The sequence below is a fragment of the Carcharhinus amblyrhynchos genome, chromosome 6 (genome assembly GCF_965287045.1).
Source record: "Carcharhinus amblyrhynchos chromosome 6, sCarAmb.v2.hapA, whole genome shotgun sequence".
In the NCBI taxonomy this organism is placed as follows: Eukaryota; Metazoa; Chordata; class Chondrichthyes; order Carcharhiniformes; family Carcharhinidae; genus Carcharhinus; species Carcharhinus amblyrhynchos.
The window spans coordinates 118,377,456-118,391,890 of record NC_137329.1 but is presented as its reverse complement, the minus strand read 5'-3'; the positions used below and the strand labels follow the sequence as shown (position 1 = coordinate 118,391,890).

Sequence of the window (14,435 nt, the reverse complement as noted above, 5' to 3'; positions counted from 1 at the left end):
TACTTTAGCTCTGTTCACATTATGTTGAATGTTCAAAATTCCATTGGCCCACAATCTGGTGCTTTATCAGATGGTCATATTTGACTTTGCGATTACGCTGTTGTTTTAGTAAAGATACATCGCAGGTTTGTGCAATTTCCCAGTCAGCTAAAAATCAATCATTTGTTTGCAGCTTTTCAAGCAAATAAAAGGTGGAAAACGCTTAAAATAATCAACAGGCCTGGCAGCATCTGTGGAGAGAGAAACAGAGTTAAAGCTTTAAGTCCATCACTTCCTTTATTCAGTTCAAAGACTCATACTGGACTCGAAACATTAACTCTGATTCTCTCTGGTTTGGCACGGTGGCGTAGTGGTTTGCACTGCTGCCTCACAGTGCCAGGGACGTGTGTTCAATTCCAGCCTCGGGTCACTGTATGGAGTTTGCACATTCTCCCCATCTCTGTGTGGGTTTCCTCCCACAGTCCAAAGATCCGTGGGTTAGGTGCAAAGGCCATGCTAAATTGACCCTGGTGTCATAGGGATTAGCAGGGTAAATATGTGAGGTTTGATTTGATTTATTATTGTCACATGTATTAGCATGCAGTGAAAAGTTTCTTGCACATTATACAGACAGAGCATACCGATCATAGAGAAGGAGAGGAAAGAGTGCAGAATGTAGTGTTACAATCATAGCAAGGGTGTAGAGAAAGATCAACTTAATGCGAGGTAAGTCCATTCAAAATTCTGACGGCAGAAGGGAAAAAGCTGTTCTTGAGTCGGTTGATACATTACTTCAGATTTTTGTTATCATTTTCTCAACGGAAGAAGATGGAAGAGAGAATGTCCGGGGTGCGTGGGGTCCTTAATAATGCTGGCTGCTTTGTCGAGGCAGAGGGAAGTGTAGACAGAGTCAATGGATGGGAGGCTGGTTTACGTAATGGATTGGGCTACATTCACGACCCTTTTGTAGTTCTTTACAGTCTTGGGCAGAGCAGGAGCCCATACCAAGCTGTGATACAACCAGAAAGAATGCCTTCTGTGGTGCCTGGTTTGCGTGATGGACTGGGCTACATGGGAATAGGGCCTGGGTGGGACTGAATAGCCTCCTTCTGCACTGTAGAAATTCTATGGTTCTTTCTCCACAGATGCTGCCAGATTTGATTTTGCTCCAGCGTTTTGTGGTTCTTATTTCCGATTCCCAGTATCCAAGGAGATTTGTTTATATTTCCATGAAAATATCCATGTGCCCTGTTGCAGCGAGCATCGAATACGCCAGCCAAGTGATTTCACAATGATTCAAGCTACCCTGAGAATCAGTGAGAGTGTCTGGCACGAGTCTCATTCTCCTTAACTGGAAGGATGAAGCAAACAAGCATCAGAAAATGCATCTCCGAGGAATCGCTGGTATAATGTTCACAGCTCTCTGTGCAGATGGTTTGACCAAAAATCGTTATCAGCGTTAATGAAAGATGACAGAGGCACAGAAAACAATCTATGACCGAGGGGGAAATGTCAGCAGGTCTGACAGCATCTGTAGAGAGAGAATAGAGTCAACGTTCCGAGTCTGGATGACCCTTCATCACTTCACCCGACAAAGTATCATCCAGACTCGAAACGTTGGCTCTATTCTCTCTCCACAGATGCTGTCAGACCTGCTGAGATTTTCCAGCATTTTCTGTTTCAGATTCCAGCATCCGCGGTATTTTGCTTTTATTAATAACTAAACTTGTTTGTTACCCGGGGCACGAATACCGCATGCCTATTAATTTACTTTACAGTTAGCTATTTACCCGTGAGAATGGAGAATTTCAATAACAGAAAAAAAGTTAATGTTCAGAAGAGAGGCGAAACATTGGTTCCATTCTCTCTCCACAGATGCTGGGAGAGGACGGCACGGTGGCACAGGGGTTGGCACTGCTGCCTCACAGTGCCGGGGACCCAGGTTTGACTCCAGCCTCGGGTCACCAGCTGTGTGGAGTTTGCACATTCTCCTCATGTCTGCGTGGGTTTCCTCCGGGTGCTCCAGTTTCCTCCCACAGTGAGAGCTAGGTTGATTGGCCACGCTAAATTGACCCTTAGCATCAGGGGGATTAGCAGGGTCATTTGTGAGGATAAGGCCTGGGTGGGATTGTTGCCAGTGTAGGCTCAATGGGCCAAATGGCCTCCTTCTGCGGTGTAGGGATTCTATGACCTGCTGAGATTTTCCAGCACTTTCTGTTTTGGTTTCAGATTCCAGCATCCGCAGTATTTTGCTTTTATCGATTTCAGCGGGGAGTGCCTTCACATGATGCACCTTTTCTGATGGCTGTAGATGCCAAGTCTTGCGAGGCAGGCTCTGCTTCAAGTGCCACCCATGATGCTCCCAAGTGGGCCTAGGGGTTGTTGTGACGTTGGTGCCTGCTACCAGGCCACTGGCCCACCGTGGTGCTGCACACAAGCCCACAGGAGGTGTCAGCGAGCTTCTCCAAGGTGTGATAATAGATGCCCTCGACCTTCATGTCACCAGATATGTATTATCATTAGGCCTGAGGGGAGGAGAAATTTCTTCACCCAGGGAGCGGTGAATGTGTGGAATTCACTATCACAGAAAATAATAGAGGCTAAAATGTGTGATTTCAAGAAGGAATCAGATATAGCTCTTGGGGCTAATGGGATAGGGGGGATATTAATTTGATGATCAGTCATGATCATAATGAATGGTGGAGCAAGTTTGAAGGGCCAAATGGCCTCCTCCTTGCTTCTATATTACCAGCTTTGGCCTAGCAATTGACACATAGCAGGTGTTTGGACATAGGAGAGGGAGATAGAGGAAAGAAATCAGTAAATCAATAGCAACCAGAAAATTACTTTGATGGGCTTATTCAGCGAGACCATTCAAGAATGATATATAAAAAAAATCATAAGAGTGAACGTACTTTATTCAACCTGATTTTTATGAGATTCCCTGCTGCAGAGAAACACAAAGGTACAAGCATTAAACACAGTGATTAGCACTGCTGCCTCACAGCACCAGGGGCCTGGGTTCGATTCCCGGCTTGGGTGACTGTCTGTGCAGAGTCTGCACATTCTCCTCGTGTCTCCCCGGGTGCTCTGGTTTCCTCCCACAATTCAAAGATGTGCAGGTTAGGTGGATTGGCTATGCTAAATTGCCCCTTAGTGTCAGGGGGATTAGCTAGGGTTAATGCATGGGGTTAAGGGAATAGGGCCTGGGTGGGATTGTGGTCGGTGCAGTCTCGATGGGCTGAATGGCCTCCGTCTGCGCTGTATGATTCTATGATTAAATGCCAATGGGTCTTCATGCTGTTGTGAACCATGTATAACTTTAAGTTGAATATATATGCATATTTGCATGTTAAGGGAGGTAAAAATGGTATCAATTTCATTTAGGCTTTGTATATGGACTGTAGTACCTGGGTGTCTGGATGCATTGGTGACTGAAAGGTCAAGGTCTTCTGGGTTTGTTGTATTTACACATTTTTAATGAGGTTTTACAACCCCTGTCGGTAAAGAGATGAATGTTCAGAAATTCACTGCAAGAAAACCATTTACAAGTGTGCCAGTCTCAAGTGAGAAGCCTTTGTGTCAAGCTAGTTGTGACCTTTCACAGGTTTTGTGCGTCCGTAGAGATGTTGCTCAAGTAGAGGATTGGTTTGGACATTGAATCACTTTCTTGTATTTGTATTAAAGTCTTTCGGAATGTTTCTTTTTTTAACCTGGTACAACACAGTTTGTTTTTCTTGCCTTAATGAATATTTTATTCTGCGTGTTAAAAGTTCATCAGCAGATTCCTGTGAATTTGTTCAATCATTTTCCTCCATAGTTTCTCATGAAGAAAGTGAGGATTTATTGAGCCAGGTTTTCCAAGAGGAAAAAGATACCAAAGTCTGAGATCACGTATCAGCCAACTCAAGACAGCTTCTTCCCTGCTGCCATCAGACTTTTGAACCTTATATTAAGTTGATCTTCCTCTACACGCTCGCTATGACTATGATACTACATTCTGCACTATCCCCTTTTCTTCTCCCCTTTGTATTCTATGAACAGCATGCTTTGTATAGCGTGCAAGAGACAATAATTTTCACTGTGCACTAATACATGTGACAATAATAAATCAAATCAAAACAAATCAAAAGGTTTCATTCTGGGATCTATTTGCTTTTTGTTGCTATTCGTTCATGGGATCTGTGTGCTGCTGGCTGGCCAGCACTTATTGTCCATCCCTAACTGTCCTTGTTCAGAGGGCAATTGAGAGCCAACCCACATTACTCTAATTCTGGAGTCCTGTGTAGGCCAGACCAGGTTAGGACGGCAGATTTCCTTCCCTAAAGGACATTCGTAAATGAGATGGGTTTTCCCCACAATCGACAATGGTTCCACGGTCATCCGTAGATGCTTAATTCCAGGTATATTTTTCACTGAATTCAAATTCCACCTTCTGCCGTGGCAGGATTCAAACCCGGGTCCTCCAGAGCAGCTTTAACTGAGATTGCAACAAGGCAAGAACGTGTGTTATCTGCAGCCAGATCACATTGGCAATGGTGTAGCAATCCTTAAAAAAGCGGCTGGTTCGCTGGCAGAGGGATAACCGCACTCGTATACCACAGTTACCAGTAACAAAACATCCAGAACATTAAATGTCACTCAAGCACATTAATTGCGCTTCACGAGTGAGAATGTAGCAACTTTAATTCCATCATTCACTGTCATCACTGACTATTATTAGGTTTCACACCATGGGCCCTGCTATTTAATTTCCTGGCTCCCTGCAGTAACTAATGAAGTAGACCGAGCCTCACAGAGTCTCATTCCATCTACGAAAATACATCACTGACAGAAATGAATTTCCTTCCAAACAAGGATGATCTCCTTCATGGAAAGTTTCCATCTGATCATTTTTATGAGATAACAACCCAAAAATTAGCCCCAGCATCATGACAGTCACCAGAATAACTAGACATCTCCGCTTTTGCTTGAAGCATTTAACAAGAGAATGCGCCTCTCCAGTGGCAGGTGGGGAAATCAGGGACGGCACAGTGGCTAGCACTGCTGCTTCACAGTTCCAGGGACCAGAGTTCGATTCCCGGCTCAGGTCACTGTCTGTGTGGAATTTGCATGTTCTCCCCGTGTCTGTGTGGGTTTCCTCCGGGTGCTCCGGTTTCCTCCCACAATCCAAAGATGTGTGGGTTAGGCTGATTGGCCATGCTAAATTGATTCTTGATGTCCTGGGATGTCTAAGTTAGGGGGATTAGTGGGGTAGCAGGGATAAGGCCTAGCTGGGATTGTTGTCAGTGCAGACTCGATGGGCAAAATGGCTTCTTTCTCCACTGTAGGGTTTCTATGATTTTATGAGGTTCAGACTTTGCAGCTCACATGAACTACTGCACATTTTTCCTGTTTTACCTTTGACAGGTAACTGGGGCAGCTACGAGGGCTGGTCTTGTAAGAGCAAAAGGAAAGAAAAATGCTTCTTTGATGAAACTGTTCCGTACATCTCACGCTATGAACAGGATCATGAATACTGGTATCTGGGTGATGGGGCGTGGATTAGCATGCTGCCCAATCAGTTTTCATTCCCTGGCTTCCAAGGATGAAAGGGTTGATGAATGAGGAGCGATTAAACAGTTTGGGCTTGTACTCATGAATCATCCACAGTCATAAAATCCTACAGTGCAGAAGGTGGCCATTCAGACCACTGAGTCAGCAATCCCACACAGGCCCCATCTCAAGCCCATGCATCTACCCTAGCTAGTCCACTTGACATGAAATTTAGCATGGCCTATCCATCTAACCTGCACATCTTTGGAATGTGGAAGAAAACCACAGCACCCGGAGGAAACCCACGCAGACACGGGGAGAACGTGCAAACTCCACATAGACAGTGACCCAAGCCTGGGGTCGAACCCGGGTCCCTGGCACTGTGAGGCAGCAATGCTAACCCGAGTTTAGGAGCATGAGAGGGGATCTTATCAAGGTACATGAAATACTAAAAAGAATTGATAAAGTAAACATAACCTAAATGTTTCCCCTTGTGGGACAATCTAGAACAGGAGGTCACAGGTATAGGTTGAGAGTCACTGGGTTTAAAACTGAAATGAGGAGGAACTACTTCTCACAGAGGCTGGTGAATTTGTGGGACAGACTTTTGAATGGACCTACCTCATCTGAAGTTGATCTTTCTCTACACCCTAGCTATGATTGTAACTGTACATTCTACACTCTCTCCTTTCCTTGTCTATGAATGGTATGCTTTGTCTGTATAGCACGCAAGAAACAATACTTTTCACTGTTTACTAATACATGTGACAAGAATAAATCAAATCAATTCCCTTTCAAAAGTATCGAATCCGCTTCCACTGCCCTTTCAGACAACGCATTCGAAACAAAACAATATGCCCAATTTTTAAAAAAATGATAGGAACATAGAAATTAGGGACGGTCATGTGAGGCGAGAAATGTCCTTCCCCGTACAAATCCATGCTGCCTGTCACTACGTACTGTCTCCTCATCTCAATTTTAAATCTCCCGCCTCTCAACTTCTACGCCCGACTTCCTCATTCCCACTCTGACTCATACACAATCTGTTTGACAATTGTTAGCACAGTGGTTAGCACTGCTGTCTTACAGTGCCAGGGACCCGGGTTCGATTCCCAGTTTGGGTCACTGTCTGTGCGGAGTCTGCACATTCTCCCTGTGTCTGCGTGGGTTTCCTCCCACAGTTGAAAGATGTGCAGGTCAGGTGCACTGACAATGCTCAATTGCCCCTTGATGTCGGGGAGCTGGCTAGGGTAAATCTATGGGGTTACAGGAATAGGGCCTGGGTGGGATTGTGGCCGGTGCAATGGGGCCAAATGGCTTCCTTCTGCACTGTGGGGATTCTATGATTCTGTGGATCGTGAGAAGTTTAATACTGGTAAACTCTGGACAATGATGTGTTACCTTTTTGAAGAGCCGAGTTGAATCCTCACTGATTTGCATGAAGCGCATGATAACATTGTTCAGGTAGATGTCACTCAAAGTTGCGTGATCTTTGCTTTCTCGCCTGACCTGGTTCAGTAGCAGATACCAGCAATTTACCGGGGACAGCAGATTCTGGTCCTTCCTAATTGAGAGAAAAGCAACACAGAAAACATTTCACTCAGCGATATCTCCACGTTTTGTTTAGTATTCACGCTACAGTAAGTGCGTGTGAATAGATAGACTTCTCCATCCTGTACTGCAGTGTTACAGCAGACATTTAATAATGAAGACATTTAACTTCCCTTGTTAGGAATCAAAAAAGCAGTAAAACCATTCCCTGCAGCAACAAAATCATTCTATTGTGCGCTGGGATAGCGTGCATCATCAATTGCCACTATTTAACTTCCATCCACATCAGACAGATTTTGGGAAAGGCCAATGTTTTTTGACTCAGGGCCAAATCCAAAGTGGCTCATTTGGGAGCAGTTCTGATTCAACAACATCTTGCATTGATACTGTGACATTAATAGAGCAAAACATCCCACGATGGCCTGTTCAACCAAACAATGCAAAGAGGGGGATGTTTGGAGCAGTGGGCAGCAGTTAGCTCAAATACTTGGGGTTGGATTTGAGTCCTGAAAGGAGGAGAAAGAGGCGAGGAGGCAGAGGGCTTTGAGCAGGGAAACGTCAAGAGTGCTCGGAGCCAGATGGGGAAAGGCAAGGGATGGTGCAAGAGGTCGGAGGAATGGAAAGTTCACTGGAATGAGAGTGGAGCAGGGCAGGAGGTTATGGGAATTAGGATGGGGGTGGGAGGCCATAAAGAAACACAAGGACAAGAATTTTAAACCATGTGGGGGTGGGGGGGGTGGGTGGGTGTGATCTTACAATCTTACCAGTTCATCATGGCAATCATCTCCCCAGAGATAGGGGTGCATGTGTAATAGCGCCCTCTAGCAGTCTGCAGCCAGCTTTCCAGTGTTCCCGGCATAAGGAGGCTCTATCCACTCTCCCTACTGGCGGGAATCACACTTTGCCTCATTTTTCTCCTAAGGGACATAAGATAGTGTCTGGAAGCTTGCCCAAAAAATGGGCATGATTCCCTCCCGTTTGCACACTTGTTTGGCACTCAGAAGTTTTTTGGTAAGATTGCCCCCATAGTGCTTTGGGGATTAGTAGCCATTGAAGGAAATTTGAGAAGGAGCATGTGGAAATCTTTTAAGCTTTAGTTAATGTTCCCTTCTTAAAGATACAAAGATGTGACCAAATGCGTGGGCAAATGACGCAGATATTGCTCAACCTAAAGTCAATGTAAAGAAGATTTCCATTGCGATGAAGTGGGTTTACAAAGTGCATAAGGGGTTTCTGCACTTTGCAGAAACATGTCACATGTTAGCCACATGTCAGTGGTGGGAGGTGTGCTGTCAAGAGGTGGCACCTGTCAGAAGAGCAGGGCTCCTCCTGCCTGCGCTCTCAGGTGGCCATAAAACCTCCCATGGGACTTATCCAAATTGACACAAGATCCAAGGTAATGCTGTAGAGGTCTGGGTTCAAATCCTACCACTGCAGATAGTGAAATTAGGATTCAATAAAAATCTGGAATTAAAAGTCTAATCAGGACCACAAAACCATTGTTGATTTGGTGTAAAAACCCATCTGGTTCACTAATGTCCGTCAGGGGAGGAAATCTGCCTTCCTTAGCCAGTCTGGCCTACTTGTGACTCCATAGCCACAGCAACATGGTTGACTCTTAAAATGCCCTCTCTGGGGCAATTAGGGATGGGCAATAAATGCTGGCCTGGCATTCATGAATATGAAAAGAAAATTCTTATTTTGGTACGACTTGCATTCAGTTTTTTTTTGAATGAAGTCAATTGTTTAAATGAATGTGCATAGGTGGCAAATATAGATACCAGAAATACCATTCTCTAAAACTGAAGTCAGATCGAGAAGAGGAATGTCTCCCACGCTCCCAAAGAATCAACAATGCTGACTTGTGCATTGCCCATGCTGCTTTCTCTCAATCTCACCCCTTTGGATACCGATACACCCTAAGCTTGACACACACTCAAGAACATTATTTGTGATTAATTTTATGACGTGTGGAATTTTATTACTGCTTGCACAGATCCTGCATTTGTTTCCCAGCTGTGGAAAAAGCTAACTTTTCTTTTAATATATGCGATGATATTAACTGTGAACTGCAAGAAATGATTCAACTTTACATTGTTTGGGGTTTCACCCTTTTAACTCCCCAGACGTCAGCACCCCGATACCTAGCCCAGTGGTCATTTCTCATGAATGTCTTTGAACGAACATTGTTAGAATCATAGAACCATAGACATTTACAGCATGGAAACAGGCCCTTCGGCCCAACTTGTCCATGCCCCCCCTTTTTATAACCACTAAGCTAGGCCCAATTGCTCATGTTTTGCCCATACCCCTCTATACCCATTGCACCCATGTATAATCAAAATGCTTTTTAAAAGATAAAATTGTACCCGCCTCTACTACTGCCTCTGGCAGCTTGTTCCAGACACTCACCACCCTCGGTGTGAAAAAATTACTCCTCTGGACCCTTTTATTTCTCTCCCTGTCTCACCTTAAACCTACACCCTTTAGTTTTAGACTTCCCTACCTTTGGAAAGGGTATAGGCTATCTAGCTGATCTATGCCCTTCAACAAGATGTCCCACCTCCTGTACTGAATGTTCTGATCAAGCATACCACTCTGTCCACCTGTCACTCTACTTTCAATGAGCTTTGAACATGTATCCCTAGATCCCTTTGTTCTATAACTCTCCCCCACACCCCACCATTAACTGAATAAGTCCTGCCCTGTTTCAATTTTCCAAAATGCATCACCTTGCATTTATCTAAATTAAACTCCATCTGCTATTCGTCAGCCAACTGGCCCAATTGACCAAGATCCCGTTGCAATCCTAGATGACCATCTTTACTCTTGGCGAGCGATTTGACCAGGATTCCCCTCAAGGTGGGGCCTGGAACTTTTCCTTCCACTTTTAGACGCATCCATAGCTCGGATAACAATCTGGAGCAGGAATCCCTGGTCAATTTGTCCTCCTTGCCCAGGGACACAAGGCTCGATATGGTGCCTTCATCATTACGGTAGCTAATGGTGGTGGCATGATGGCACAGTAGCATGCTGCCTCACAGCACCAAGGACCTGGGTTTGATTCCCAGCTGGGTCACTGTTTGTATGGAGCCTGCACGCTCTCCCCGTGCCTGCGTAGGTTTCCTCCAGGATGCTCCAGTTTCTTTCCATAGTCTGAAATACGTGCTGGTTAAGTGCATTGGCCATGCTAAATTCTCCCTCAGTGTACCCAAACAGGTGCTAAAGTGTGGCAACTAGGGGATTTTTCACAGTAACTCCATTGCACTGTTAATGTAAGCCTAATTGTGACACTAATAAATAAATAGAATCTCTACAATGTAGAAGGAGGCCATTCAGCCCATCGAGTCAGCACCAACTCTCTGACAGACATTCTTACCCAGGCCTTCTCCTTCACCTTATCCCGTAACCACACACATTTACAATGACTAATCCATCTAACCCACACACCTTTGGACGCTAAGGAGCAATTCGCCATGGCCAATCCACCCTAACTTGCACATCTTTGGATTGTGGGAGGAAACTGGAGCACCTGGAGGAAACCCACGCAGACACGGGGAGAATGTGCAAACTCTGCACAGACAAGTCACCCAGGGTTGGAATTGAACGCGGGTCCCTGGCGCCGTGAGGCAACAGTACTAACCACTGTGCCAACCTGCCGCACAATCCTCCGCCCCACTTAGCTATTGGGAACGTATTTAAGAGGAAGTTAAATAAATGCATGAGGGAGACAGGAACAGAAGGTTATGTAGCCGATATTTTGGCCTTGGAGGGAGTGCAGAGGAGGTTTACTAGGCTGATACTGGAGTTGAGGGGGTTGAGCTATGAGGAGAGGCTGAATAAACTGGGCTTGTACTCGTTAGAGTTTAGAAGAATGAGGGGAGATCTCATTGAGACGTATAAGATGATGAATGGGATGGATAGGATAGAGGTGGAGAGACTCTTCCCGCTCAAAAAAGACAGTAGGACTAGGGGGCACAGCCTCAAGATAAAAGGGGGGCGGTTTAGAACGGAGTTGAGCAGGAACTTCTTCACTCAAAGGGTGGTGAATCTCTGGAATTCTCTGCCCGTTGAAGTGGTGGAGGCTGCCTCGCTAAATATTTTTAAGACGCGGGTTGATGGGTTTTTGATAAGAGAGGGGATTAAGGGTTATGGGGAGAGGGCGGGAAAGTGGAACTGAGCAGCGACAGATCAGCCATGATCTTATTGAATGGCGGGGCAGGCTCGAAGGGCTAGATGGCCTACTCCTGCTCCTATTTCTTATGTTCTTATGTAGATTGAGCTGGATGAAAGGATGTGGGAAAAAGTTCATGTGTAGTTTAAACACTGGAATAGACCTGTTGGGACTAAGTAACTACTTCCTGCGCTGTAAACTTGATGTTGATCTGTGATAAAATATTGGATAGAATTAAAAATAGATCAAAGAGATGCTAAATTAGGTTGGCATTACTTCAAGTTTACAAGGCAGCTGGTCCAGCTGGGGCTGTACCCAAGGCCACTGAGGGAAGCAGGTGTTGGAGGTAGTACAGGTTTGATCACAATTTAGCAATCCTCTCTGGATGCTGTAGAGGATGCAGAAATGGCAGTGTTATAGCCTTATTCCAAAAGGGAGGGGAATGAAACCCTGGTAACTACCAGGTAAGCCAGTCTAATCTCTCCCTTGCTACCCCCTCCGTGACATTTTAATGATGCGAATACCCAGACCCTCAAATCTCATCGGTCTCCATCTGTTTCTAGATTCCCACCATTTAGAAAACATCGTTTTATCTTTATTGGCTTCCAAAGTGGGTGATTTTCACAGTGGGTTTTCACGGTAGCCTTACTGCAGTGTTAATGTAAGCCTATTTGTGGCACTAATAAATAAACAGAAACATTTGCCAACATTGAAATCCATCGACCAGGGTTTCTATTTATTTATTAGTGTCAGAAGTAGGTTTTACAATGAAGTTACTGTGAAACTCCCCCAGTCGCCACACTCTGGTGCCTGTTCGGGTACACTGAGGGAGAATTTAGCACGGCCAATGCACCCTAACCAGCATGTCTTTCAGGCTTTTGGCCAAGATCAAGTGTAGTTTTGTTGTCACTTGGTTGAAGTCAGTGAGGTTCCACTGATGCCCCATTTGAAGCAATTTTTTACAGTGGCGTCTCGGCCTTTTGGCTAAGATGCAAATGAGATCAAGCCTTGGAGGAGATGCTCCAACCACCTTGGATCATGTGGATCAAGCCCAAGACAGGAAGTCTTGTCCGCTTGGATCTGGAATGTCTCACTTGCTGAGACTTTGAATTGGACTTTGATTGGACTGTATTGGATATAAACAAAAAAACCAGCACGTCTTTTGGAGTGTGGGAGGAAACCGGAGCACCCGGAGGAAACCCACGCAGACACGGGGAGAATGTGCAGAGTCCACACAGACAGTGACCCAAGCTGGAAACTGAACCCGGATCCCTGGCGCTGTGAGGTGCTTACTATCAAATAAACTTGTTGGACTTTAACCTGGTGTTGTGAGACTTCTTACTGTGAGGCAGCAGTGCTAACCATTGTGCCCAACATCTCTTTGTAATCTGATGCTTTCAATCACACTGTGTGCTATACTGCCTTTCTCATCGCCAACTCTGAATCTGTGACCATCATGCCGTCTAAATTGTTGCTCAACATGGTAACTAGATGATGCCACAACACAGATCCTAGTGGGAGTCACCCCTATCCCTACACTCCGACACCATCCACTCAGTAAGAAGTCTCACAACACCAGGTTAAAGTCCAACAGGTTTATTTGGTAGCACAAGCTACAAGCTTTCAGAGCTCTGCTCCTTCACCAGGTGAGTGGGGGTTCTGTTCACAAACAGGGCATATAAAGACATAAATTTACAAAATAATGGTTGGAATGCGAGTCTTTCCAACTTGCATTCCATCTCAAAAGACTCACATTCTAACCATTATTTTGTAGATTGAGTTTGTGTCTTTACATGCCCTGTTTTGAACAGGACTCCCGCTTACCTGATGAAGGAGCAGCTTTCCGAAAGCTAGTGGCATTTTCCATCAAATAAACCTGTTGGACTATAACCTGGTGTTGTGAGACTTCTTACTGTGTTTACCCTAGTCCATCTCCACATCACGATCATCCACTTAGCCAGATTCCCAACAAGTGCATTAATTCGCCTTCAACTCCATAAGTTTTAACTTTGGCTAACACTCCTTATAAGGGATTTGATTTTTATGGGATGTGGGCGTCGCTGGGTAGGCCCAGAATTTCTTACCCACCCCTAATTGCTCTTGAGAAGGCGGTGGTGAGCTTTCCTCTTGAACCACTGCAGTCCCTACGGTGTAGGTACACCCTCAGTGCTGTTAGAGAGGGAGTTTTATGATTTTGTCCCAGCCACAGTGAAAGATATATTTCCAAGTCAGGATGGTGAATGACTTGGAGGGAAACCTCACTGCCCGAGTTGGTGGTGAAGGCAGAGACCCTAAACTCTCGTAGAAAGTATCTGAATCTGCACCTTAAGAATCCTAGAATCTCTACAGTACAGTAGGAGGCCATTCAGTCCATTGAGCCTGCACCGACAACATTCCCACACAGGCCCTATCCCCCCATAACCCCATCCTACTAACATTACAATCCTACTAATCCCCCTGACGCTAAGGGACAATTTAGTACGGCTAATCCACCTAAGCCACATACATTTGGAATTTGGAGGAAACCACAGCACCCGTAGAAAACCCACGCAGACATGGGGGGAGACAGTGACCCAAGGCTGGAGTTGAACCCGGGTCCCTGGCGCTGTGAGGCAGCAGTGCTAACCACTGTGCCACCACGCTGCCCCCTGTAGGTGCTATAAACCACACATGGGCTGGGTGAAGAATGGTGAGATTAGAAAGGACACCTGGATGTACTTGTGTTGGCATAGAAAAGATGGGCTAAGTGGCCTCCTTCTGTGCTGTATCTTGTCTATGGTTCTAAGAAAAGGCATGTTAGTCTTGAAACGTCAACTCTTGTTTCTCTCTTTCTATCTGCCAGACCTGTAGAGTATTTCCGGCATTGACAATATTTTGCGTTTGAATTAAGCCAATGTCTCCTTGTCCCTCGGGGTATTGGTCCAAATGAAACCGCCCTCTGCTTCTCTGAGTGGGAACACTCCTTGATTCGATCGCCTTGGGATGAAACAGCTCCTCAGCATTTGATGTTGGCGAGCCGCATTTCACATTCTGGTTTGTCGAGTTTGAATATGCATCCAATTAACACCCAACTCCTTGTCAGACAGTTAAGTGTTTTTTTCCTGTTTATTTATAGACTTCATTTGCCCAGATTCTCACCTACTTAATGGAAACATATTCCTTCTGGGACAACAAGGCTAATCAGACTATTGTACTG

At 45.2% G+C, this 14,435-nt stretch overlaps 1 protein-coding gene across 3 annotated transcripts in view; it reads right to left on the bottom strand.

The window, feature by feature from the left end:
- srgap1a (SLIT-ROBO Rho GTPase activating protein 1a) overlaps positions 1-14,435 on the bottom strand; it is a 233,268-nt gene that overhangs the window by 104,194 nt on the left and 114,639 nt on the right. For all 3 annotated transcript variants that reach the window (XM_080191293.1, XM_080191294.1, XM_080191295.1), the window contains exon 3: positions 6,916-7,078. In XM_080191293.1, the coding sequence (XP_080047419.1) occupies positions 6,916-7,078 (163 nt within the window). The remainder of the gene's footprint in view (positions 1-6,915; positions 7,079-14,435) is intronic.